General features: G+C 38.7%; 1 protein-coding gene across 1 annotated transcript in view; it reads left to right on the forward strand.

The window, feature by feature from the left end:
• The window catches only part of ITPR2 (inositol 1,4,5-trisphosphate receptor type 2), a 416442-nt gene that overhangs the window by 105602 nt on the left and 285138 nt on the right, over positions 1-25702 (forward strand). The window contains exons 10-15 of the mRNA XM_084877146.1: positions 4157-4201; positions 10206-10357; positions 14132-14231; positions 14751-14911; positions 21425-21566; positions 24468-24629. Of these exons, the coding sequence (XP_084733272.1) occupies positions 4157-4201; positions 10206-10357; positions 14132-14231; positions 14751-14911; positions 21425-21566; positions 24468-24629 (762 nt within the window). The remainder of the gene's footprint in view (positions 1-4156; positions 4202-10205; positions 10358-14131; positions 14232-14750; positions 14912-21424; positions 21567-24467; positions 24630-25702) is intronic.

Consider the following 25702-nt stretch of genomic DNA (forward strand, 5'->3'; position numbering starts at 1 on the left):
CTTCCCAGTCGTGGGAAGAATTATAAATCAGGCATCACAATTTCTGATCTGCTTTCTACACCTTCTTTCTTTGAATATTACTAAAGCAGGATAGATTTGAGTAGTGAAAAATAATGCTACCGGTTAAAGATTTTATATTGCCTTTTTAACTTGCTTATTTGTTTGTAGGTAGGCAAAACTTCCACCAGATGGCAGTAAATACTTATTTTCTAAATATGCAATGGCCTTTGGATTTAATTAATTAGTTAAAAACAGTATTCAAGATCCTGTACATTGGCATATGATGTTATCATTATTAGGGCTATAGTTTTAAATATCCCTAAATTTATCTGGAGAGCAGGGTTTGTATGTATGTATATGGATATGTATGCATATATACACACACACACACACATAAATACAATAGAACATACATACCTGATCCTGTATACACAAATATTTATGTAGCAGATATTATACTAATATATTAAGTAAAAATTATATATCAAAATATAAATTGTGCCTGGCAATATAAGCATTTAGTAAATGTTATTCTTCTTTTTGTTTAGACTTATTAATCATAATAATAGATTGGCTCTGAAAGGCCAGTAATTAGTAAGAGGAATATACATATATGAACATTTAAGAATACACACATAGTGACTTAATGACTTTAATGTCATGTACAAGAGTAAAAGATTAAAGAACATTCTATTATTAAAAAGTAACATTTTCCTTTTGAACTTACATGTTTTTGGTTTGTTTCTTGCTATTGTGTTAGATGGAAGTTGTAGCTGTCTTTCATTTGATTGTGGTACGACCATGACTTCCACTGCTTAGATGTTTCTACACTCTCTGCCTGCCACTTTTCTATCCTGCCGTGACATTCTCTATGTGACTTTTCTTTCTAGTCCTCTTTGGCCATTTAAATGAGAACTCCCTTCAGAGGTTAGAAGTGGGTATTTGTTCTTTGTATTCTCTTGTTGTCACTCACTCCCATGGCTTTAGTGGTCCATTAATTTGATCTCAGATGCCCCACTGCCATTGAAACTCAATATATATATATTTATATATATTATATAAACTCTCTCTCTCTCTAAGTTATATATAAAATGGAATTATTTTACTGCAAAATAGTGAATTTTCTTAGTTCAGGGTTACAAACTTGAGAGTCATGATAAACATGTTTTTCTCTCTCAGTTTACACCTTTAGATTCCACTGTCTGAATCTGTAAAATCTTCTATATCCATGTTCTCCTTCCCTTGTCAGCACTGCCATTTTTGTTGGCTCTCTTCCACCTCTTACTCCAGCCTTTGTCTCTTTCGTCCTCTGTCTCCATGGCCAGTTGAGGATTTTTAATGTCTTGTTTCTGCAAATGTTTTCCCAAAGATATTCAAAATTATTCTGAAGATGCAAACCTGTTAGCCCGTGGCTTCCAGTCCCCTTTGGTCTGTGCTGGCCTTCCTTTCCACCCTGGGCCACACCTCTCCCCCTTAGGAGGCAGGAAGGGAGTGATGCTGTCGAACTAAAAGATGTGGCCTTGGAACCTTCAGACCAGTGCTTCCAAATCGCCCTGCCCCTCACCAGCGCAGGGACTTTGCACAAATACTTCCTTTGATGTGTCCCCGGGGCCTCCTCTTAAAAGGGGTTAAAAATCACTTCTAATAGGATAATTATAGGGAGGAAGGATTAACCTTTAAAAGCATAAAAAAATATTGCTTAAGTGACATTTATGGGTCTTCTCTGAGCAAATCTCATCTTCTCACTTACAAGGCACTCACTCCCTTGCACTGCCTGTCTGCTTCCCTCCTTCTTTCCTTCTTTGCGAGTTACAATTCTGCCCATCCTTCAAGGCTTTTCTCAAATGCTACCTTCTCCATGAATGTAGTCAGGGTTTTTTTTTGTTATTTTTTTTTTTTTTTAGATTTTAGAGGAAGGAAAAGAGAGAGAGACAAGAGAAGAGGAGACAGATGTGAAAGAGACAGATAGATTGGTTGCTTCCCACATTCGCCCTGACAGGGTCCTGGGATTGAGCCTGCAATCCAGGTATGTGCTCTTGACTGGGAATCCAACTGGAGACCCTTTGATGCGCAGGCTCATGCTCTAACCCAGGGGTCCTCAAACTTTTTAAAGTGGGGGCCAGATCACGGTCCCTCAGAGAGCTGGAGGGCCGGACTATATGAACTACTAATCCCTACTGTAACACCTTGGCTGCGCTCACTGCCCAAAAAACCTGGCGGGCAGGATCAGACTCCCCTGGGGGCTGCATGTGGCCCGAGGGCCGTAGTTTGAAGACCCCCTGCTCTAACCATTGAACTCACCAAACAGGGCATGCATTTATTCTTGAATACATTTTCCGACCACAGATTCCTCCTTCTGACCTATATTATTTATAAATTATTCATTTCTGTCTTATATCTCTTGCCACATTCTATTTTGTATTTAGGTTAACTGTATTTATGTCTTATTTCTCCTCCTCGATTGTATGGTCTTGTGGTCAGGGGCCATATTCTCTTTGTATTTCCTAAAATACCATATGCCACTGTACTTTACCCATTATAAACGCTCTGTTAATAGTTTTTGGATAAATGATTGGATAGCATATTAAATCTTTTTTCCCAATCCAGATTTATAATTTATTTTTAACATAAGGAAATATTTTCTTTAAAGTAGTAAAATAGTCAGGAATCTCCATATGACCATGTCTTTTATCTTCTTTTTGAGAAATACATTTTCAATTTGTCCTTAGTTTACTTATGTTAATAATTACTGCCCATATTATATTTAGAGAAGGAAAGCAACAGTATAATTACAACATACATTGAAGCATATATTTATTTGGCCTTTAGTTAATATTGGTGAATTTATATAGCCAGAGATTTATTTGTGTAGCTTCTCTTTTCCCCACTTCTCCAACTCAACCTTCTCCTCATCCTCACTGTTATCACTTTAATAAATTCGCTGAAGCAGCAATCCTATATTAATTATTAAAAGAAAAGATTGCAGTCTGAAAGACAACACATGTGCAAAATTCATTTTTCTTATTGGAATGACACTAAACTCCACAGTCCAAGCCCACAGACATGTGCTGTTGTTTGCTTGTTTCAGTAGTTCTCATGCATTATTAGCTCACATATCTGATATCTATTCTAATAAAAGGGTAATATGCTAATTAGATTGGGTCAGCAAGCCATCTTCCGGATGTCTGACTTCTTCCGGACAAAACCATGGTGGTGAGGGCTGAGGCAGAGGCAGTTAGGGGCAATCAGGCCAGCAGGGGAGGGCAGTTGGGGGAGAGATCAGGTCAGCAGAGGAGGGCATTTGGGGCAACCAGGCTGGCAGGGGAGGGCAGTTGGGAGCAACCAGGTCGGCAGGAAGGCATTTGGGGGTGAGATCAGGCTAGCAGGGGAGGCAGTTAAGGGCAATCAGGCAGGCAGAGGCAGTTAGGGGTGATCAGGTCTGTAGGGAAGAGTAGTTGGGGGCAAGATCAGGCCGGCATGGGAGGGCAGTTGGGGGTGATCAGGTAGGCAGGCAAAGGCAGTTAGGGCCTATCAGGCAGGCAGGAATGTGAATGTTTATGAGCAAGTAGTCCCAGATTGCAAGAGGGATTGGGCCTAAACCAGCAGTAGGACATCCCTCAAGGGTTCCTCGATTGGAGAGACTGCAGGCTGGGCTAAGGGAACTACCCCCCTACCCCCGTGCACAAATTTTGTGCACTAGGCCACTAGTATATCTGATATATTTCTCCCCTTTTCAATTTTATTTTCTTGTGTGTATAGCTTGTGGATCATGATCTTGACTCATTGTTAAAACTTTCCTTTGCTGTGTTTTTGAAAACTGGTGTCTGAGTTATTAGTCAGTGGTAGAATTTATGGTGTGTAAAATGAACTCTTTTGAATGCTTCTTCAGAGGAGGCGGGATTGTCAGCTCTCACCTGTTCAAAGATGTCAACTCTTCTTATAATGCCCATACACCTGGCATTTTTGCTCCTGTCTTCAACTAAAGTTTGAAGGTGATGTTTTAAATTGTAATGTTTGCTAATGGTTTCTTTCTTAGCTTCTTTTCATATTATACTTAGTTAAGGGTACAATAGTGAACTGAATTAAAGATCATTGATTTTGTTAATATGCTTTTAATAGCAGTTCAAACTAGTTTTTGTTGTTGTTTGTTTTTTAGCTTAATCCTGATTATCGAGATGCCCAAAATGAAGGAAAAAATGTGGTGAGTAGAATTGTTTTGCCCACCCCCCAAACAAATCCCAAATATATTGTTTATATTTTATATGAACAAATTGAAAAGTTAATAGGAAATTTTAAGACAAGAGTCTCTGAGGGAGATTCTCTGAGTAGAGGCTGTGGTTCAAAGCTAAAAGGGGAAAGATGAATGATACGGCTTAGATTATAAGGTATCTACCCTGTTTCCCCGAAAATAAGACAGTGTCTTATATTAATTTTTTCTCCCAAAGTTGCACTAGGTCTTATTTTCAGGAGATGTCTTATCTTTCCATTCGCTAGGTCTTATTTTCGGAGGATGTCTTATTTTCGGGTAAACATATGGTACTAGTGGATATTTAGGGATATTTCTAGCAACTTGAAAGCCATTTGTGATTGAACACTGAAGGCAGCTAGCATCTGAGAGATATGGTTGGTCTAGAGTTAGTTTTCAGAAATGAAAAAAAGTTAGGCAGGAAAAATGGAATCATGGCATCATATTTAAATAGGACAGTAGGACAGTCTTTTTTTAAAAAACATATTTTATTGATTTTTTTACAGAGAGGTAGGGAAAAGGATAGAGAGTTAGAAACATTGTTGAGAAACATTGATCAGCTGCCTCCTTCACACCCCCCACCGGGGATGTGCCCACAACCAATGTACATGCCCTTGACCGGAATTGAACCTGGGACCCTTCATTTTGCAGGCCAATGCTCCATCCACTGAGCCAAACTGGTTAGGGCCAATCTTTTTATTCAGAATAATCTGTGTTCTACTTACAGGGGGACATGGAAACATCAAACAACTAGATGACTAATTTTTCTGATATCCTAAAGTGTGCTACTCAAAGGGCATCATATCAAAGTTTCAAATAGTGCAATTGAATTGAATTGAATTTCTGAGCTTATCTCCTTTCAGCTACATACTACTTGGTGGTGCTGCTAATAATTCTGGGCAGAGCTGAGTGGGAGAACAGAGAGTATAAAGTTTATGGAGCAGCATAAAGAATATAAGTAATAAATACATGATGAAAGTTCACTCTTTGTGTTAGTTAAGCTTTCACTTAGACGAGATAGATTTTTTTTTTTTCCTTTTGATTCTGGAATATAATTTCTTCACTCACCTCTAACGGTGAGAAAGGGCACTCTTTTGTTTGAGCAATGCTTTAATTGCAGGTCACACAGGTGGTTCTGCCTTTGCTGTAGAAGTTTATGACTGGATGTCATCTGTCATCTCAGAGACACATCCAAGTGAAGGCATTTTATATTTTATTCTATTCTTTTCCTCTCCAAAAATCCCCAGCTTTAAAGTAAATAAAACCTAGAGCAGGGAACAATAAAGCTAACAATAGGGCACCTCATTTTATAGACCATTTACCACCTAGCAATAATTACGTTTCTATGTAAAAAATAGAAAACAAAGGAGCAGCTAGAGTTTCACCTATGAAAAATGAAACCAATTTCCCAAAGCAGAAGAGAATTCCCTCTCACCTCAGATCTGGGCTCCGGTAACACCGAGTTCACTGTGACCTTGCTAATGACTCTCTTTCCTAATTTTCCCTGTGTTGTCTGTTTAATATCCAGTTGATATTTCCCCTGTAATTTATCAACCTTTATCAAAACGCTGCCTTCCGTGCTTGAAGTGTCAAAGGTTAATGCATGGTGCTGCTGAAATGAGGTGGTGTGTGTCAGAGCTCCCATTAAGACCCAAATTGCTGTATTTATTCTACAAAAGAGCCTATTATTTCCAATCTTACAAATGTAAGGCATCCACAGGGACTCTGTAAATACTGGAGCTGTGTCAAGCCTGACCGGGGACCTGACAGTCATTTGTTTCTTCCCTTTGAAAGGCAGCATCTTTTCAAATGGCTCGTTGAAGAGGGTTTTGGGGAGATGGCACCACCCATTTGAGCATGACCATGTTTATGTGGGATGTGGTCTGATTTTCTCAAGGGCGTGTCTTCTGTCTGTGCTGAGGATTCTTGACCTCAGCAATACTGATGTCTTAGGTCCGATGATTTTTTGTTGTGGGGGCTTTTCCTTTGCATTGCAGGATGTTCAGCAGCCTCCAGGGGCACTATACTCACTGGATGGCAGCCGCGGCTCTCCCTATCCCAAGCTGTAGAACTCTAAGTGTATCTGGGAATTGCCAAATGCCCTCCTGGGGACCAGACTTTCTTCCTGTTGAGAACCATCAGTCTTTTTTTTTTCTTTTTTAAAAATACATTTTTATTGATTTTACAGAGGGAGGGAGAGGGATAGAGAGTTAGAAACATCGATGATAAACTTTGATCAGCTGCCTCCTGCACACAGTAGGGCGAATCAAGCCCACAAACACTATGCTTGCCCTGATCAGAACTGAACCCGGGACCCCTTTAGTCCATGGGCTGACGCTCTATCCACTGAGCCAAACGGGTTAGGGTGAGAATCATCAGTCTTTGTGTATAAACATACACAAACAAAAATGTTCTAGAAACTATGAAACTTGAAAATTCTATTCTGTAGAATTTTCTTTTTTTGGGGGGTGGGGGGTGGTGAGTGGGTTGGTGTGTACCGGATTCTGAAAGACCACCATCTGTCACGTCTAAGTAAAACATTTCCTTGAGTTTGACTCTATAGTCATCAATGGTAGTGTGATAAGGAAAAGAAAAAGGGGTCATATTGAGGTTTTGTTTGAGAATAACGGATTGTTGAGGAACCATGGCAAAAGAAGCGTCTGCAGCTTTAAATGGCAGGATCGTGTCTGTTACATAAAGCCAGCAGGCAGAGCCCCTGAGGGTCTGAACAGAAACACAGATGCCTGCACATCATTATGCGGCTGTGGCCTCACACAGGTCTGAATCAGCCCCGAAAACGCATACATTGTTTCTTACAGAATGTCTCTGGCTCCAAACAACAGAATTGCAACGTGATGTCTCTGCTAAAAATCCGATGACTCACATGTGAGTCAACAGAGAAGGTGTTACAGGAGGCTAACTGCCGAGCTGCCCAAGGACAGGCAGGCGAAGCCAGGCAAAGCCTAGAGTTTATGGGCCTGGTTTTCAGAAGGAATTTTCAACTCCTGTAACCCGGGAGGCTGCCTGCCTTTTCTTCCAAGTGAAAATGCTTGTTTTATAAGAGCCCAGCAGACTGGGTTAATATTCTGAGGCCCTGCATTCCCTAAATTGAGTGTTTTGGATAGCTAGCTGATTTTAAATTTAGCACCTGTCTAAGCACTGTTGTGCCTTAATGGATTCTCAGGATGCAAGAGGGAAGGCCTGGTGCTTCTGTAATTCTCTGTGGGGAGCTAGTGCTTTTGGGTCTTTTTCCCACTTAAAAAATGGTGTGGATTTATATACAAAAGCCACAGACACATAATTTTGAGCAGAACTGTCTTTGTGTTACAGAAATGTGAGACTGATTTTCTTATACAATGAGGCTTGAGCCATACGTTTAAAACTTGTGATATCTATCGCCCATTATTTATATTTTACTCCTTAAAAATATTGAGGGTCTGGCTTGAATTTTACTGTCAGACTGTTTCCGAAGGAGAGTTTAAGAGATTGGAAGCAGAAAATGTAAGAGTGCAGCACTCTTTAAAAATTTCTTAACAGGTTAAAAGCTCTTATTCACACTAACAATTATTAGGCTATTTATAAGTGAAACTTATCTATTCATTAAAGCTTTTCCACCCCCAAGGACCTAAGTAAATTATTTAGTAGTACAATAGTAGGTTCCACTTATCCTATGTAATTAAAATTAAATCATGGGTCTTAAATAGTGAGTAACTCAGAGTGACCTTTTAAAATTAGCCCCAAGGAGTGAGGTTTTTCCATGCTTGGAAAAGATTTTTAGTGTTCAGTATAACGTAGGTCTCTGACGACTTTGGTTGGGACCCCCACTGGGAGATGTTACCAAGGAGGATTGGGTAGGAGGGCAATCTCAAGGTCTTTTCATAAGTCTAGAAAATTCATTTTATTTCCATTGAAGAAGGGGAGTGCATACAGGTGGATCGACTCTTGCTAAATGAACTCACAGAGGACTGATGCATAAACCACAATGCCAACTTTCAGCTGCTAAGTATACCTAAATCATTGAATCAGTTAATGCATTTTCCTTGAAGGAAAATCTATATTATTAAAGGCTAAATTATAATTATAAGATTGGTGTGCAGGGCTTAGGAAATTAGATGACACATATTCCTTTTGGACATACGGCATTCCCCCAAGAAGCCTGGAATGCTAATTTGTTGCATTGACATGAGGCAATGGTAAGAGGTTTTACCACCCTTCAAATAGCTATATTTGTTACATTCCCCTAACGCCCAGGCCCTGGCAATCATGAATCTACTGTTGCTATGGATTTGCCTTTTCTGGACACTTCATATATGGATTCATACATGGCTTTTTGGGTCTGGCTTCTTTCACTTAGCATAGTGTTTTCAAGGTTCATGTATGTTGTAGAATATATCTGTATTTCATTCTTTTTTTATGACCAAATAATATTCCAGTGTGATTATACTACATTTTGTTTATTCATTTATCATTTGACAGACATTTGGGTTCTTTCTACTTTTTGGCTATTATAAATAATGCTGATACCAACATTCATGTACAAGTTTTCATGTGGTCCATGAGTGTTATGATTTCTCAGCATCCTCACCAATAGTTGTCAGTGTCTGTCTCTGTGATTATAGCCATCCTAGTCCATTTAACTAATTATTAATGATGCTGAGCATCATCATATGTGCTTTTTGTCCATTTGTATGTTTCCTATGGAGAAATGTGTATTGAAAGCCTTTGCTCAATTTTCAATTGGGTTGTCTTTTTACGATTGAGTTGTAAGTGATCTTTATATATTTTGGATATAATTCCCTTATCAGATATTTGATTTACAAATATTTTATTGACTCTGGAGTTTTTAATAGACATATTTTTTTAGAGTAGCTCTAGGTTCAAAGCAAAACCCTGGCAATTTTTCTGTTCACAGATCAGAGGTGCTACCAGTTTGTGCGCCATTTGCAGAAGACATCAGAATGATACTACAAGTGTTTTCTGGTGCAGGGAACATGCTATTCACAATCTTGGGATGGAAATGCAAGTGAATGTTTTGCAATGATCAGGTGTAATACTTTATTGTCATAACAGCCATTAAATAAATGCTTGAGGTTGGATATGGACTGCATTCATTTGCCTTTTGAGCAACTTCGTGTGATGGTAGAAAATGGTGCTCTCTCTCTCTCTTTCCCTCTCATTTTAAAATTTAATAAATTTCAATAAATATGTATAAATAATTATATTTCTGTACTTAATTACCACACTTATATTATGTTTTGGCCTCTTGTGTATCAAATTCTTCCACAAAGGATTGGGACCTGGGGAAGTTCAAGTAGAAATACCTAATCGTCAATCTTGTGTGGTTGCCTGCTTAAAATGGTAAGGGTGTCCTATAAATATTGACTGAGTTTCACATCAGCATGAAGGCCTTTATTTGTGATGATCACTTTATTTCACTTCATATGTTATTGTAATATGTTCTTGGTTCTAATGGATCTAGCCAATGAGTTGAATGGGAATGTTGCAGGTGATTCTCCTTCTCTCCAGGTTAATGTCCCATTTATGGTTTTGGATTCAGGCAGGAGCTCTCAAACACTGTCATGCTGACTATTTGACTTATGAAATCTCGATGATTCAACACACTCCTTCTTCATTATGTTTGTTTTAAATGTGGAATGGTCAAAATTACTACTATGTAAATAGGTCTACTAAAGGAAGGGACCAGAATGATTGTGACTTTTGGTGCCTGGATACTTTGCCCAGATTCAGCCACCCCTCCAGGAGTGTGAGGCTTAGCACTGTTGGTAATAATTGCCTCAGAGGCTGTCAGGCGTGACCTGCTATTTTTGGTTAATGTAAAATACACATCGCTGTAATCCAATGAAGAAATAACATGCAAATTTAAACCTTATATCCCAAAGAACTGGCGAGTTTAGCCGGAAATCTGATAAAAGTAAATAGTTTTGTATCTCCTCAACAGAGAGATGGAGATCTTCCAACTTCAAAGAAGAAGCGCCAGGCTGGGGAGAAGATCATGTACACCTTGGTCTCAGTCCCACATGGGAATGACATTGCGTCCCTCTTTGAACTGGATGCCACCACTCTTCAGAGAGCTGACTGCCTGGTTCCTAGGTAAGAAAACAAATTATGGTTATGCTTCTTTGAATAATTTCACTCATGGTAAGACATTAAAACCATAATGTTATATAATTTTTGTGATATAAAGGGAGAGAGCATAAGTGAAGAATAAAGTGTGTAACAAATCATGCCTCTTTTGTGAGTAGGTTCACATAGTTTCTTTGAATAATTTCACTCAAAATTATTCAAAAAAATTCTGAAAAATGCATAGCATTCATTTATTATTGCTTGCATGGATTTTGGTTACTAAAATGGGAAATAATCTCGAAGCTTTCTGTTAATATTGATATAATTTATTTTTATTGTATTAAATCAGAGATAGCTTTCATTCATTCATTCAATCAGTCAGTCAGTCAACAAGTCTTTATTGAACATTGATGAAAGCCTAGGCATTGGGAAAACAACATGAACTTAAATTTAAATGAGGGAGGGAGGTGATATGCAAGCATAAAATATAAGGTCAGGTAATGAAAATGCTTTGAAGAAAAACTGCAGAGTTTGGAGAGAGTTCTATTAGGTATAAGTATTCAGAAATGGCCTCTGAGATAGGACATTTGAGAAACTATCTGAATGATTTCAGGGTTCAGTTCTCTATATTAGGAGTGTTTTAAGCAGCAGGAATATGAAATGGGAAAATCCTGAAATTTACCATGTATCCTGAAGGACCAGCTGGGAGACAAGTTGGACCTAAGTGAGCAAGAGGAAGGGGAAGGAGAATTGGTAATGGTAGCTAGAACTTAATGTAAGAAAACATCTTACATTCTTTTGCTTGTATTTGATTATTTTAGTAAACCTCTTTTGCCTACACTCGTCTACCTTCCATCAATAGTATAATGATGCACTCTCTTAGATAAGCGATTTTTAACCTTTTTCATCTCATGGCACACAAACTAGTTACTAAAATTCTGTTTCACACCAAAAAATATATCATATTTTTTTCCAGATCTGACAGAAAAATAGGCCTTAATTTGATTTCATTCACACCAGACAGCTATTGTGTTGGCTGTTATTTTTCTGTTTGACAGACTAAGGGAAAAGAGGTCAGCTGTTCCATGTTTTAAAAATTCTTGCAGCACACCAGTTGAAAATCGCTGCCTTTGATGCACAGATGAGTCTTGCCCATATTATTATGTCTAGTGGATAGCTCTAAATTGTCCTTGATAGAGCATTATTGTACTTGGCCTTGGTCAAATGACAGTGGTGAGGCTTATGGTCCTTACACTAAATGCGGACATTATAGGTTGCTTTCAGGGAGAATAAAACGCTGCTTTCTAACACTGCTGAGGAACACTGCTCCTTGAACTTCCCAGAGGCTTTTGTGGTTATTCTCATTCAGGAGAAATATTGCCCAGATCTTGTTTTCCTGTGAGGTGTACCTCACTCTTCCCTGTTCTGCCAGCATGTAAAGAGATTCCCTCTGAAGGTGTTACCTGACTCAGGTCTCTGGCCTTCTCTTCTCAGTATTGGGATCTTAATCCTTATAAGACTTTCATCCTTTTAGATTTAAAAGCAAAATGGAGTCCTTCTTGAACTCTGACCAAGAAAGTTTGCTTAGGGAAGTGATGAAAAGCTACCACTATAAAGTACATAGACCCATGACAAATCCCTGAGCCTTGCTTTATATAAGAGTTAATCTATTACTACTTAGAACTTTTGAAGCCTTTCTCAGGGTAGAACGGAATTTTGTATGAACAGATTCATTTGTCATTAATTATATTAAAGCGAATGTTAATGAGCACTTAATAATAACTACACTTAAGCTAAAGCTCTTGAGCACTTTCTAAGTGCTAAGCCCTGCCAAGTCCTTATTTATTCCTGGCAGCACTCTTACAAATAAGGAACGAGAGACAGAGCAGGGCTTTTCAAGTGGACTGAATATTGTAATCACTGGGCAGCACTGGGATCTCTCTGCTCTGGCCAGTGCAACCAGAGGTTAGGCTGTGGGATGCAGGCTTTACTCTTTAAAATCATTACCCAGGTATTTGATCCAGAAATGTGGGAACTAAAAACGTCTTTACTCTTAACCACTAGGCTACAATGCCTTCATGTTTCAGACATTCAGATTATATCAAGATCTTAATAGCAACATATTTGTGTGGCAAATGAGTTATCCATTTTCATATTCTTGCAAAATATGAAATTATACTGAAGTGTAAAATATCTTTAGTTTGGAACCCAGCAATCTAGGTTGACTCAATAGCAAATATTGAACAAGTATGGGAGTAAGAGTAGGGGCAATAGCCAAGAGGTGGCCCACACTTTCCAGATGCTTAAAGGACAGTTGGGAAGACAAGTGAATCTAAATAACATCTCCTGGGTAAATCAGTGCAGAAAATGGTAAGACAGTTATTTTAAAACTTCTGATTGTTTGGACAATGGATGGATCTTTGCTATTTTAGATTTTTGAAAACCAGTCTTTATTCTATTTACTTTGATGATTGAGCAGAACCATGAAGTTGAATGAACCTCTTGCTTTTTCTGATGCCCTTGGCATTTTATTTGACTTTCTTTTATTGCTTTCTGCTTCATGTTGTATGACTCATTTATGTCTATTTCCTACTAAATTCTCAGAGGATTTATCACAATGGTGCTCTTTTAATAGACACAACTCATATATGTTAATGAAATGATAAGAGAAGATTCACGACAATGATGATATTTGAATTGAAAGAACTTCTGGCTTTCTCAGGCACTCTCACAGTTCTTATACAGTTGCTCTTTATTATTCCCAGTACCATGAAGTAGCAACTACTGAGCCATTGCTCCTAGGGGAAATACATAATTAGGTTCCTGTGAACCTCTGGTCACAGTATTTTTGGCAGTCATTGAACACATAACCTTGTTTTGTGTGTATTTCTGTTTAAAGACACCTTATTTAATCTATGCTGTTGATTTGGTAACATTGAACGCTCAGCTGTTAACTCTGTAACTCATGTCTGAATAAAGCTTATCTAACAGGAGTATTTTATCCTTAAGGCACAGCACAACCTTGCTCTTGGGTTTAGTAAACCACACTGAGCTTGGGAACTGTTTAAAGCAAGTGAGGAATCCATGAATAATGAGATAAACAGTGTATACTCTTACATGCAGGTGATTAAACTACAGAAAAGACTAATGTCCTAGCCAGTTTGGCTCAGTGGATAGAGCATTGGCCTGCTGACTGAAGGGTCCTGGGTTTGATTCCAGTCAAAGGCACAGGCTTGATCCCCGGCCCTGGTTGTGGCGTGTGCAGAAGGCAACCAATCTGATGTGTCTCACATTGATGTTTCTCTCTCTGTCTCTCCCTCTCCCTTTACTTTTTCCAAAAATCAATAGAAAAATATCCTCAAGAGAGGATTAACCTCTCTCCCCCCCAAAAAAGGACTGCTGTCATTAGTTTTAACTGAGTTTGTTACTTGATCAATGCTTGTCGCATTAGCGTTTATCAGAATTTCATGGAGAGCCTGTGAAAATACTCATTGTTGGGTCTTACCCTCTGAGTTTCTGAATCAGTGGACCAGGATGAAGCCTCAGAATTTAAATACGTTTCTAACAAGTTCTCAGGTGATTCTGACACTGCTGGCCAAGGCACCACACTTAGGTAATAATGCTGCATGCCTTGAAAGATTCTGTAGTCCAGAAATGTTCCTTCAACCAGACTGATCGATACTTGAGTCAATTACTAGTCTAAAATACATCTACTCATATTGTATATGAAATTGTTAAATATATTATATAATATGTAAGTGGGCTAACTTGATAATGTGTTTTATATCATTTTGCTTTTAGGAACTCCTACGTTCGGTTAAGACATTTATGTACCAACACATGGGTAACCAGCACTAGTATCCCTATAGACACAGAGGAAGAGAGGCCTGTTATGCTGAAGGTAAATGTTCCTGAAATGGTTTGATTTTCTGCCACATGTGTGACTAGGATTAAGGGGTGACTGACATATTTCTTTCAACCCATCCTCGCCAGTATTAGAGATTATGGGAATTCATTTAATCATGCTCTCGTGTCTGCCAGCTGCTTAGGTAGCTGAGCTAAAGGGCTTGGCTCTGGCTGGGCTGTGAGGCTCAGGAGGAGGGGCATAGATACCAAGGTGTGGGGGCAGCCTGTAGTCAGGGGAGAAGATTTCAGGACTGTACTTGCTCTGTTGAAACGGAAGCAAAGAGCAAGTGTGATAGGGATACGTTTGGGGACAAGGCAGGATGTGGGCATGGACCATCTGTGTTCCTTTTGCCTTTCATAGAAGGTGTTGTGGGTGGGAATTATGTGTTTTCAGTATCTACTCCTGTTTTGCATTTCTTAAACCGTTCTAAGTGTATTGGTATTTAAAGTATATTGCATGGTTATTTAAAAAGAAACAACTCATCTGAATGGACAAAACCCCACCACATTGCAGATTGGAACTTGCCAAACAAAAGAAGATAAAGAAGCATTCGCCATTGTGTCTGTCCCGCTGTCTGAGGTGCGAGACTTAGATTTTGCCAATGATGCAAATAAAGTGCTGGCGACCACGGTTAAAAAGCTGGAAAATGGCACAATAACTCAGAATGAAAGGAGGTTAGTAACTTTTAAAAGTGACTCTTAAATCATCAGGACTCAATTGTTCACTCCTGCAGTAAATCTCAGGTGAATCTGTGGGTAACCAGTACTAGTATTCCTTTAGACACAGATGAAGAGAAGGCCTCTTTTGTTGAAGGTAAACGTTCCATTACCACAATGATATTCTTTTAATGGACACACTCATATATGTTATACTCTATGGGGAGCACTCTAAAGCAATCTTTAAAAAGCACCCAATCTTTAAAGATTGCTTTAGAGTGCTCTCCATAGCAGCACACCTGATTCTGATGAGCAGGTCATGGTGAGTGATTGAATGGTGACATTCAAATCTGGTGGAATATTTATTTTTTCCACTTTAGTTTGGCTTGAAAACAGTTGTTCTTCATTACTTTCTGATCTTTCCTTTTTTTTTTTTTTAATATATTTTATTGATTTTGTACAGAGAGGAAGGGAGAGAGATAGAGAGTTAGAAACATCGATGAGAGAGAGTCATCGATCAGCTGCCTCTTGCACACCCCCTACTGGGGATATGCCCACAACCAAGGTACATGCCCTTGATCGGAATCGAACCCGGGACCCTTCAGTCCCCAAGCCGACGCTCTATCCATTGAGCCAAACCGGTTTTGGCTCCTTTTGTTTTATTTTTAAATATAGTTTTTATTGATTTCAGAGAGGAAGGGAGAAGGAAAGAGAGATCGAAACATCAATGATGAGAGAGAATCATCGATTGGCTGTATCCTGCACACTCCAACCTGGGCATTTGCCTTGATTGGGAATCAAATCGCGACTTCCTGGTTCATAGGTCAATACTCAACCACTGAGCCACACTGGCGGGGCTGACCTTTCCTTTTCATGTTTCATAAGAGATTCACAGTATCTTTTGCTGCACTTGATTTGTGATTTTGTATTTCTAAAGGTTCTAAAAGAAGTTGTACTTTTGTTTTTGTTCTTACTTATTCAAGATACAGTTTTCTGCTCAGCTACCACAAAACCCCCCAAATATATTATACCAGAAAACAGTCTTCATGCTGTAGCTTTCTGTTCTTACAACTTCCTCAGAGAAACAGGATCCTTAATTCTTCAACTCTGGTTTTGGAAATAAGTGAGAAAGAGAATGATATTGATAGATGTTAAATTATTTTCTCCATACCTCGTGTTGGTACTATGTTAGGCACTATAGATATATTTTATCTAATTCTTCATACATTGGAACTCTCATACACATGTGGTGAAATGATAGTTGGTATAAGCACTTTGGAACATAGTTTGATAGTGACTATTAAAGTTAAAGAGGCAGCACTTTTTTAATAAGTGGAATCATGCGGTGTTTGTCCCTCTGCGACTGGCTTATTTTACTTATAATGTCCTCCAGGTTCACCCCTGTTGTCACATGTGACAGGATTTTCTTATTTTTAAAGTAGAGTAATATTCCATTATATGTACACTGAGTGGCCAGATTATTATGATCTCTGAACACATAATAATCTGGCCACTCAGTGTATATTCTATTTAATAAAAGGCTAATATGCAAATTGTCCCCTCGACCAGAAGTTTGACCAGCAGGCAGGCCAGCCAACTGCCCATATCCCCTCCCCCTGGCCAGGCTGGCCGGACCCCACCTATGCACGAATTTATGCACTGGGACTCTAATATATATACTGAGTGGCCACATTATTATGCGTTCAGAGATCATCATAATCTGGCCACTCAGTATGTATATTGCATTTTCTTTATCCATTCATCCATCTATAAACATTGAAGTTGTTTCCCATATCTCAGCCATTATAAATCATGTTGCATAACAGTCCGACTCTTAGAAACGAAGAGTAGAATGGTGGTTGCCAGTGGCTGGAGGTGGTGAGGGGAAATGAGGAGACCCTCTTTGATGGATATAAAGTTTCATTTATACAAGGTGAATAAGTCCTAGAGATCTGCTTCACCACATTGTGCCTGCAGTTAACAGCACTGTCCTGTGCACTCAAAGATTTAATAAGTGGGTCGGTCTCGCTAATTACCACACGCACATGCACAAAAAAAGAAGCGGACTCTCCATGACTCACCAGCTCCCCTACTAGGCTGAATGATTTTGAACATCTGTCCGAAAGATGCTCCTACACATGTGCACCAGCACACATGTGTTGCGAAGTTCAGCCTTATTCTAAGTTACCGCAAACTAAAAACCACCCAGTCGTCCATCACCAGCTGAATAAGTGAATCCCATCTTGGTAAATATCATACAATGGAACACAGTATAGCAATGAAAACAAATGAACTGCGTCTATGTATACTTAACAACATGGATAAACCTAATAAATCTTGGATTGAATGAGAACTAGACACAAACTCATTCACGCTAATAGTATTTGTGAGGTTTCAAAGCAAGCAGAACTGAACTCTTATTTGGGGTGCTTAAGCAATTGGCAGAGCTATAAAGAAGTGCAAGGAGATAATTGTCACAGAAGTCAGGATGCTACTCACTTTAGAGGAGGCTCTTGCAATGTTCCATTTCCTGTCCTAGGTGGTGCCTTTATGGGGCTCGAATTATAAGTATGCCATAATGAAACCTGTATGTTTTATGAACTTCTAGAAATATATCTTACAACGTAAGATACATTTCCACCCCTGCTAATGGAAAAACACTCATAACTATGCAAACAAGTGGCATAGCTGTTTCTCAGCTTCCTCTGTTCATACCTGTTTTCCTAACAAAAATGCATTGACGACAACTAATTGTGCATTCAATTGTACCTCCTCTCCTCTGGGGAGAATGAGTAAAGGTCAGAAGCTGAAACCACTGCTCCCTTCGCTCTGGATGATTAAATGCCAGAACCAAGTTATGACCAGTAAGGAAATCCATCCGATGTGCACATACTGATACCACTTGTTATTTGCTTCTTACCTATTAACGCTTCCTTTTGATGAATCCATTTTGTAGTCTCTGTCACTCCACATATGCTCAGAAGTTTACTCAGTCTCACAAAGTCCCCCTGGCTAGGGGTTACAGTGATTCTTGAAGAAAAAAACACAGACAAAGATTAGGATTACAAGCATTTACCACTATGGGCTGTAACCCTGTGCGAGATACTCCTCTCACTGCTGGGGAGAATCTTAACCTCTCAAGGTTAATTCTGAGGAAGGTGGAGGGATCAGGATTGAGCAGGGATTATGCATTTATATTCCCCCTGCTTCCTTCCCTACTGTTTTAGAGAGAAAAACATCCTAGCATAGTGAAGGTCTTGCTGGAGATATAGGAAGTTGCAATTATTGGTCTTAATTTAGTAATTTTAAGAAAAAGCCACCTTCCATCAAAATTCATTCAAAGCTGCCTGGCAGAGTTGAATACATTTATGTGACTTTTCTCGGTTTTAGAATTCAATATAAAATTCTTTCTGAAAATACCTCAGGACTCTGACTTTTCCCCCTCTCTGGAGAATGAAGTTATTATTAGACACTCTTGTACTCCAGGAAGAATGATACCAGGTCAAAAGGAAGGTGTTAGAATATTGCAGATTTCTTTCAAAATGCCTGTGTTGTTTGAATTCTCTCTCTCCTTCACCCTGGAATAGACTTTGGAGGCACAGTTCCCGGGCTGTGCTCCAAGATCCTCAACCTCAGATATTCTTCCGTCGCAATTTCTGATCTCATTCTGCAGAGCCGCATCAAGAGGGAAAATGGAGGGCGGTTAACTATGCTTAGAGCTGGAAGAGGCACGTGCAATTGTAAACCAGAATTTCTGCGCCACGATTCTACCTCTGGGGATGCAGAAAAAAATACCGGGTTCCTCTGCAGTGTTTATAGTTGAATATTTATTTGTTTCTAGTCTTGCTAAACTGTCGGTGTACGCCAGGCACGCACTGTGGCCTTGTCTTCAAGCAATTTCAGGCTCACGGTTGGTTCTGGTGACAGAAGCCCAGCAACCAGAACAGCATGTGCGCCCAGATTAGCCGTCCTGACGGAGAGCTCATGTCTGCCTATAGCAACATCATGGGAGTCCCCTTACGCTTTATTTGCCTGATGTTGCCATCTCTCCATGAGTTATCTTTTGCTTGGTATTTGAGTAGATGCTTCTTTTGCGGTACCCATTTATTCCAGATTTCCTGGCCATTTTGTTTTAGTCATGTCTCTCTGAGGAGCAGAGAGATAGGTTTTTAAAAATCTATTCTTATAGTCTTAATTTGCTCAACTTTGATACATTTGTTGGAATTATTTTGATATTGAATGGTATTTTGTTTTGTTTGTTTTTTCATTTCTTTAGTGTAGCTTTTTTTTCTTTTCTCTCCATTTATTGCTATCTGTTAGGTTGATGTTTATGTTTTTCTCTCCTTTTTTTCTTTTTCTCTACTGGTTTAGAAGCCATAGATAATATTTTTATTATTTAGAAATTGTCCTTATGTTCGTAGAACATAAAATTTAAACTATGTGTGCAAACGTTTTTAACTATATATTCTTTCTTATAAAACTTGAAGATACAGGGTGGGGCAAAAGTAGGCTTACAGTTGTGAGTACATGGAACACAGTTTATTCTTATAATCTTATTTATTAATTATTGCATTATTTTCTATATGAATAACTGTAAACCCGCTTCTGCTCCACCCTGTATTAAATATTTCCTCATGTCAGGGGAGAAAAGTACCTCAGAAAGCTTTAATTATGCGCTGATGTTCTGCCTGCCACCTTTCTTGTAATAGTTGTCTAGAACCATTGTTCTGTGTTAATTTTCATTTTAAGTTTTTATTTCATTGGGTTTAATAATTACAAAGAAATAAGAATCAAATTATTATGGATCACCTTTTCTTAGTTTAGCATCTAAATTGTTGTTCAGTTATTTATTATATCTGCTAATATACTTAATGTCTTCCTCTGCTTGCCTTTATTTCTTGCATCTCACTTCTCTCTGGGTTTGCTTTTCTTCTTGCTGAAATTCATGCTTTATTCATTGAGGTTATAAATCTTTTAGTTTTTACATATATGAAAATATCTTTATTTTACCTCTACTCTTAAGTGATACTTTATGCATGGAATGTTGGATTAAAAGTTATTCTTCTTTAGTACTTTTTGTTGTTAATCCTCACCAGAGGATTTCCCCCCCCCCCCCATTGATTTTTAGAGAAAGTGAGAGGGAGGGAGAAGGGGGAGAGAAATAGAGAAAGAGAGAGAGAGAAACATTGATTTGAGAGAGGTACATTGATTGGTTGCCTACCACATGTACTCCACTGGGGCTGGGATTGAACCTGCAACCCAGGTCTGTGCCTTTGACCAGGAATCAAATCTTCGACTCTTTGATGTCTTGGGAGGTGAGGGAGGGGCATGTGTGCACATTGCTCTAATCACTAATAACACTGTGAGGGCTTCTAAGTCTTTTAAAGTTATAATTTAATTATTTTCTGTTATCTCTCGTTCCAATTAAGAAATCTGCTGTTAATGGGATTGTTATTCTTTATTGGCATTCCCCCCTTTACTTTCTGGTAATTTTATAGATTATTTTCTTTGTTGTAAAACTTTTATTTTTATTTGTTCCATTTGATACTAAGTGAATGCTTTTAATCTGAATATTATGTCTTCAGCAAGTCTGGAAAACTTCCAGCCATTTTCCTTCAAATATTGCTTCTATGTCTTTTTTTGTCATCTCTCTTTTGTAACTCCTATTAAATGCACGTTGGAGCCTCTTAATTCAACCTCCTGTCTCTTCCCTTTCTTTTTATAATTTAGCTTTTAAAAACTTTCAGTGCTGCTTTATGGATATCTTTTAATACTGTCTTAAAAATCACTAATTTTGCTTGTAATGTATCTAGAATAGTTTACCTTCATGAATTAAATTTTTATTTAAATGATTATAATTTTAGTTAATGGTTCTTTTGCTATATCTGTCTATTCATTGCTCATATCTTACTTTATATGTTAAAAGATAATTGCTTTCTTTGTCTCTTTGAGGCTTAAAAACACTTTTTAAAAATTTATTAAAAATTTTTTTTTTCTTTCTTGCTTTTTGTTGGCCTTCTGATTTTTAGTGTGATTGCTTAGTCTGTTTCTATTCAAAGATCATTTTGTTTTTCCTATTCTATATATTGGAGAAATTGAATGTGGTGAAGATTACAAGATATAGTATGAGTCAAGAGTAAAAATAGTGATTCGAATTTAGGAATTTGGAAGAATAGCTATTTTTCCTAAAGCAGAACTATTGTGTATTGCTGTTCACTCATGGAAAAGCATCAGTGTTATTCTCCTATTGACTGATTGTCAATGGGGCTCACATGGCTTTATTTCTTAATGGTGATTACATCATTACAAATATTTGATTGGAGCTGGATGTGGGAGTGGGGACTGGAGGAATTGGAGAAAGGAAGTTCTTGTAAAGATTTTGGTCACATTAACTGCATTAAATATTTTGTTGATTAAATAATTTTTCATTATAAAATACTTTGTTTTGCAGTGTTTCAGTTCCTAGTGTTTGTTAACTTCCTCTCCCAAATGAACACTGTATAGTAAAATTTCCTTTTCATTTTCCTATAGGTTTGTAACCAAATTATTGGAAGACCTTATCTTCTTTGTTGCTGATGTACTTAACAATGGGCAAGAAGTTCTGGATGTGGTTATCACCAAGCCAAACCGAGAACGTCAAAAATTAATGAGGGAACAAAACATATTGGCACAGGTGAATGTTTTCACGTGCAAAATTTACATATTTTGCTCTTTGAATTATACAATCAGGAAAGTCCTTGGGTTAGTTATTTATTGCTGTGTAACAAGTCACCCAAAGTCTTGGTGGCTGAAAACATCAGATACGTACAGTTCCTGTGGATTGGGAATCTAGCAGTGGCTTAGGGGGGCAGTTCTCGCTCAGGATCTTTTTAGCAGGCTGCAGTCATCTCGAGGCTCAAATGGGAGAGCAGTCACTTCCCAGCTCACTTATATGGGCCTCTCCACAGGGCTGCTTTGAAATAAGGCAGGCAGAGAAAGACACAGGATCTCACTCATATGTGGAATCTAAAGGGCAAAATAAACTGATGAACAAAATAGATCCAGAGACACAGAGACATGGCACAGACTGTTGAATCTCAACTAAAGAACGTGTATGCATGTATGCATAACCCATGGACACAGACAGTGTGGTGAAGGCCTGGGGCAGGCTGTAAGGGGTCAATGGGAAAGAAAGGGGACATCTGTAATACTTTCAACAATAAAGATTAAAAAAAAAGTGGGCAGCTTGCCTTTGTTAGAGTAGTCAAAGAAAGATCAAGAGAGGGCATCCAGATGGAAGCCACAGTCTTTTTATAACGTAACTAGAGGCCCGGTGCACGAAATTCGTACACAGGGGTGTATTTGTGTCCTTTAGCCCAGCCTGCACTCTCTCCAATCTGGGACCCCTTGAGGGATGTCCGGCTGCCCGTTTAGACCCAAATGGGCAGTCGGATATCCCTCTTACAATCTAGGACTGCTGGTTCCCAACTACTCACCTGCCTGCCTTCCTGGTCACCCCATAACCATTCCCCTGCCAGCCTGATCGACACCTAATTGCTCCCCTGCCAGCCTGATTGCCCCTATCTGCCCTCCCCTGCTAGCCTGGTCACCCCTAGCTTCCCTCCCCTGCAGGCCTGGTCACCCCTAACTGTCCTCCCCTGCAGACCTGGTCACCCCCAACTGCCCTCCCCTGCTGGCCTGATTGCCCACAACTGCCCTCTCCTGCTGGCCATCTTGTGTGTTGGAGTGATGGTCAATTTGCTTATTACTCTTTTATTAGATAAGATTCTTGAAGTAACATCCCATCAGTTCCAGTGCATTGTCAAGGAGACAGGATCCCACAAGGGTATGCATTTCAGGGATTAGCAATCACTGGAGGCTGTCTTGGAGGCAGCCTACCACAGCTTTCAAAAAGCTTTACATGGTCAGACTATCTCCAGAAAATGTGCTGGGATAACTTTCTAGGTAGAATTTCCAGGAGAACTTGGAAGCTTCCTACTTCTTTCTGTCTCTTCCATAGGAAAGTAGGGTAACCTGTTCATCCGCTCACAAGTGCCTTTTATAATATTCTAGATTTTACCCTGGAAGTTCTTTCTGAAATGGTTTAAAACATAGCAATACATTAATTTACTTCCTAATAATATGCACATGTGAACATGCCTGCTTTTATGCATTCTTTTTGTTCTGTTAATTGCTATATAAAATATTGGCCTTCTGCATTCTTAAACTGTGGACTCAAGGAAGATACTTAAATAAAAATCACATTAATATACATGTGCTCTTTGTAAAGTTGGGAAAGGAAAACAGGAGACATTGTCAATTAATATTCTGTAGCTGATTGTCTAAAAATTAACATTTTTCCTCAAAGATAAGTTGCAAATCTAATGAGACAAAGTCTTTTCTGACAATAGCTTTTGGGGTGTATGTATAAAAATGTTTATCTCAAGGACTTTTAGGACCTTGAATAATTTATTAATATTTTAAGCAACATGTCAAAACTTTATTTCAGTATTATAAGTATAAAATTCAAGGTGTAGTGAATATAGAATTATTGAAGAAACATTAATTCATATTATATTTCATGAACTAAAGGGTAATTTCTGTTCATTTTGCTTTCTTGTATTAATGCTCATGCCCTTGCCTAGGTGCTTTTAAAAATTTTTGTATTGCTATTTATAAACATGAAGGGAGAGAGGGAGAGAGAGAGAAAGAGAGCGAGCGAGCGAGAGAAACATTGATGTGAGCAAGAAACATTAATTGATTGCTTCCCACATATGCCCTGAGTATCAAAACTGCAATGTGGGTGTTTGTTCTATTGGGAATTGAACCTACCACCCTCTGGTGTATAGGAGGTGCTCCAACCAACTGAGCCATTACTGGCTCGGGCCCTAGGTGCTCTTTTATAAACTATTTACTCATCTACCAGCTCATCACTAGGTGATCCTATGTCCTGTCTTTCCACCTAAAAGAGTTAAATTCCTCAATGTTTTTAAAATACTTCCCAATTAGTAACTTTAAAAGAAGAATCTGGGTCACTGGGTATCACCAGCTGTCCATGTGGGTCCCTATTTGCTGATAGATTCATTGGTTTGGCCACATCTTTATGTACCAAGAACAATAAATTGTTTTATAAAGAAGTGTAGAAGCAATATTTGGAGGCAATTTTCTGATGTCAGCTTCAAGTGAAAATACATGTTTGTTTTTTTAAAAAAATATTATTTTGATTTTAGAAAGCTATAGAATAGATGTAATTATAAAGCTGCTAGAAATCAAACTGTATTTTAGTCCATCTGAATATGTTGATGTAACTTGGTACAACCCAACATCTTTATATTTCTTATTTAAATAAAATGTAATAAAAATTAAGTGTTTTATTTAAATGTTTTTGTCATTCAGTTTAGGGAATTCTTTTATCAGTATTTTTCTGTTTCTTAATATATTATTGATTCTGTATCCTAAATCTTTTTTAAAATTAATATTTCAAAGGTGTTGTTGAATCATTGTGCTTATTAAAAAAAAAATTAAAACACATTGCAAAACATCTGTCTTCATTCATCAGAATAGGCGGCCTTCTTTTTGCTTTGTTTTCTGGCAGGTATTTGGGATTCTTAAAGCACCCTTTAAGGAGAAGGCAGGCGAAGGCCCAATGCTGAGGCTCGAAGACCTGGGGGACCAAAGATACGCTCCCTACAAGTACATGCTGAGGCTCTGCTACCGCGTGCTGAGGCACTCGCAGCAGGACTACCGGAAAAACCAGGTCAGAGGGCGCGGGTCACGACCGCCATCGCTGTCTAGCATTTACAGTGACTGTCCCAGAACATACAAAACAGGAACAGAAAACGGCACTGTGCAATAGAATGTGTCAGATTGGGAACACAGTAAAGTGACCTGTGTGTATTTTTGAGCTGAAATATGCATTTATTCTTCCGTGTAAAGTTAGAATCGTTGAGGGAGGATGTCTGAGTCCTTCTGTGTGCAGGGTATTAGCTCCTGCCGGGCCGAGGGCATGCAGGATGCCTTATGTAAAGAGGACTGAGACAATTCTTGGCTTTTTTAGGAACATGTGAGGTATCACATCATTATGTAAAGGTCAAAGAGGTCATTGTCTTGTGGGAAAGATATGGCTTGTGCATCTGAAATATGGGGGAGAGGCAGAGAGGAAATGTGAGAGATAATGTATTGCTGGAATTCAGAAGAGGGAGAGGAGCTCAGTTGTGGCTGAGGGAATCCAGGAAGGCTGCTTAGAGAAGGAAGCATGGCAGTAGGATGGTAATCATTTTCATAAATTGTAAGGGAACAGGCCTTTTAAAAAAGACGGATCTATGAAAAGAGAATGATAGATGCTGGAAAGGGCACTTTTGTTCAGAGACATTCCCAACTGCAGAGACAGAAAAGCCAGGCATATCTAGGGACATAGATAAAAGATGTCAACTGCAAGTGACATTTCTTTTGTCTAATTTTTTACCTTAAAATTATGTAATATTTTGTAATGTGTTCAATAATATACATGCTTCTTTGTTTAAAATTATTAGGTAGACTGGTGTCCCATTTTTCTCTTAGCCAGTTTGAGAGTTGAATGTATAATTAGGAAATCTACTGGTGAGTTTAGTCCGTGAGGAGGAATGGTGTGAGAGAGGGTTGGTAAGGCAGGTTTGGCTAAGTCACATGTAGGGCCTAGGACTTCAGGCCTAGAAGTTGGAGGTTACTTGGGAACTAGAGGCCTGGTGCATGAAATAGTGCATGGAGGGGTCCCTAAACCTGGCTAGAGATCAGGGCCAATTGGAGCCATATTGCCCAGTCCCTATTGGAGCCAGGCTAATTGGGGCTGAT

Source organism: Pipistrellus hanaki (genome assembly GCF_964339955.1).
Source record: "Pipistrellus hanaki genome assembly, chromosome: 3".
NCBI classification, from domain to species: Eukaryota; Metazoa; Chordata; class Mammalia; order Chiroptera; family Vespertilionidae; genus Pipistrellus; species Pipistrellus hanaki.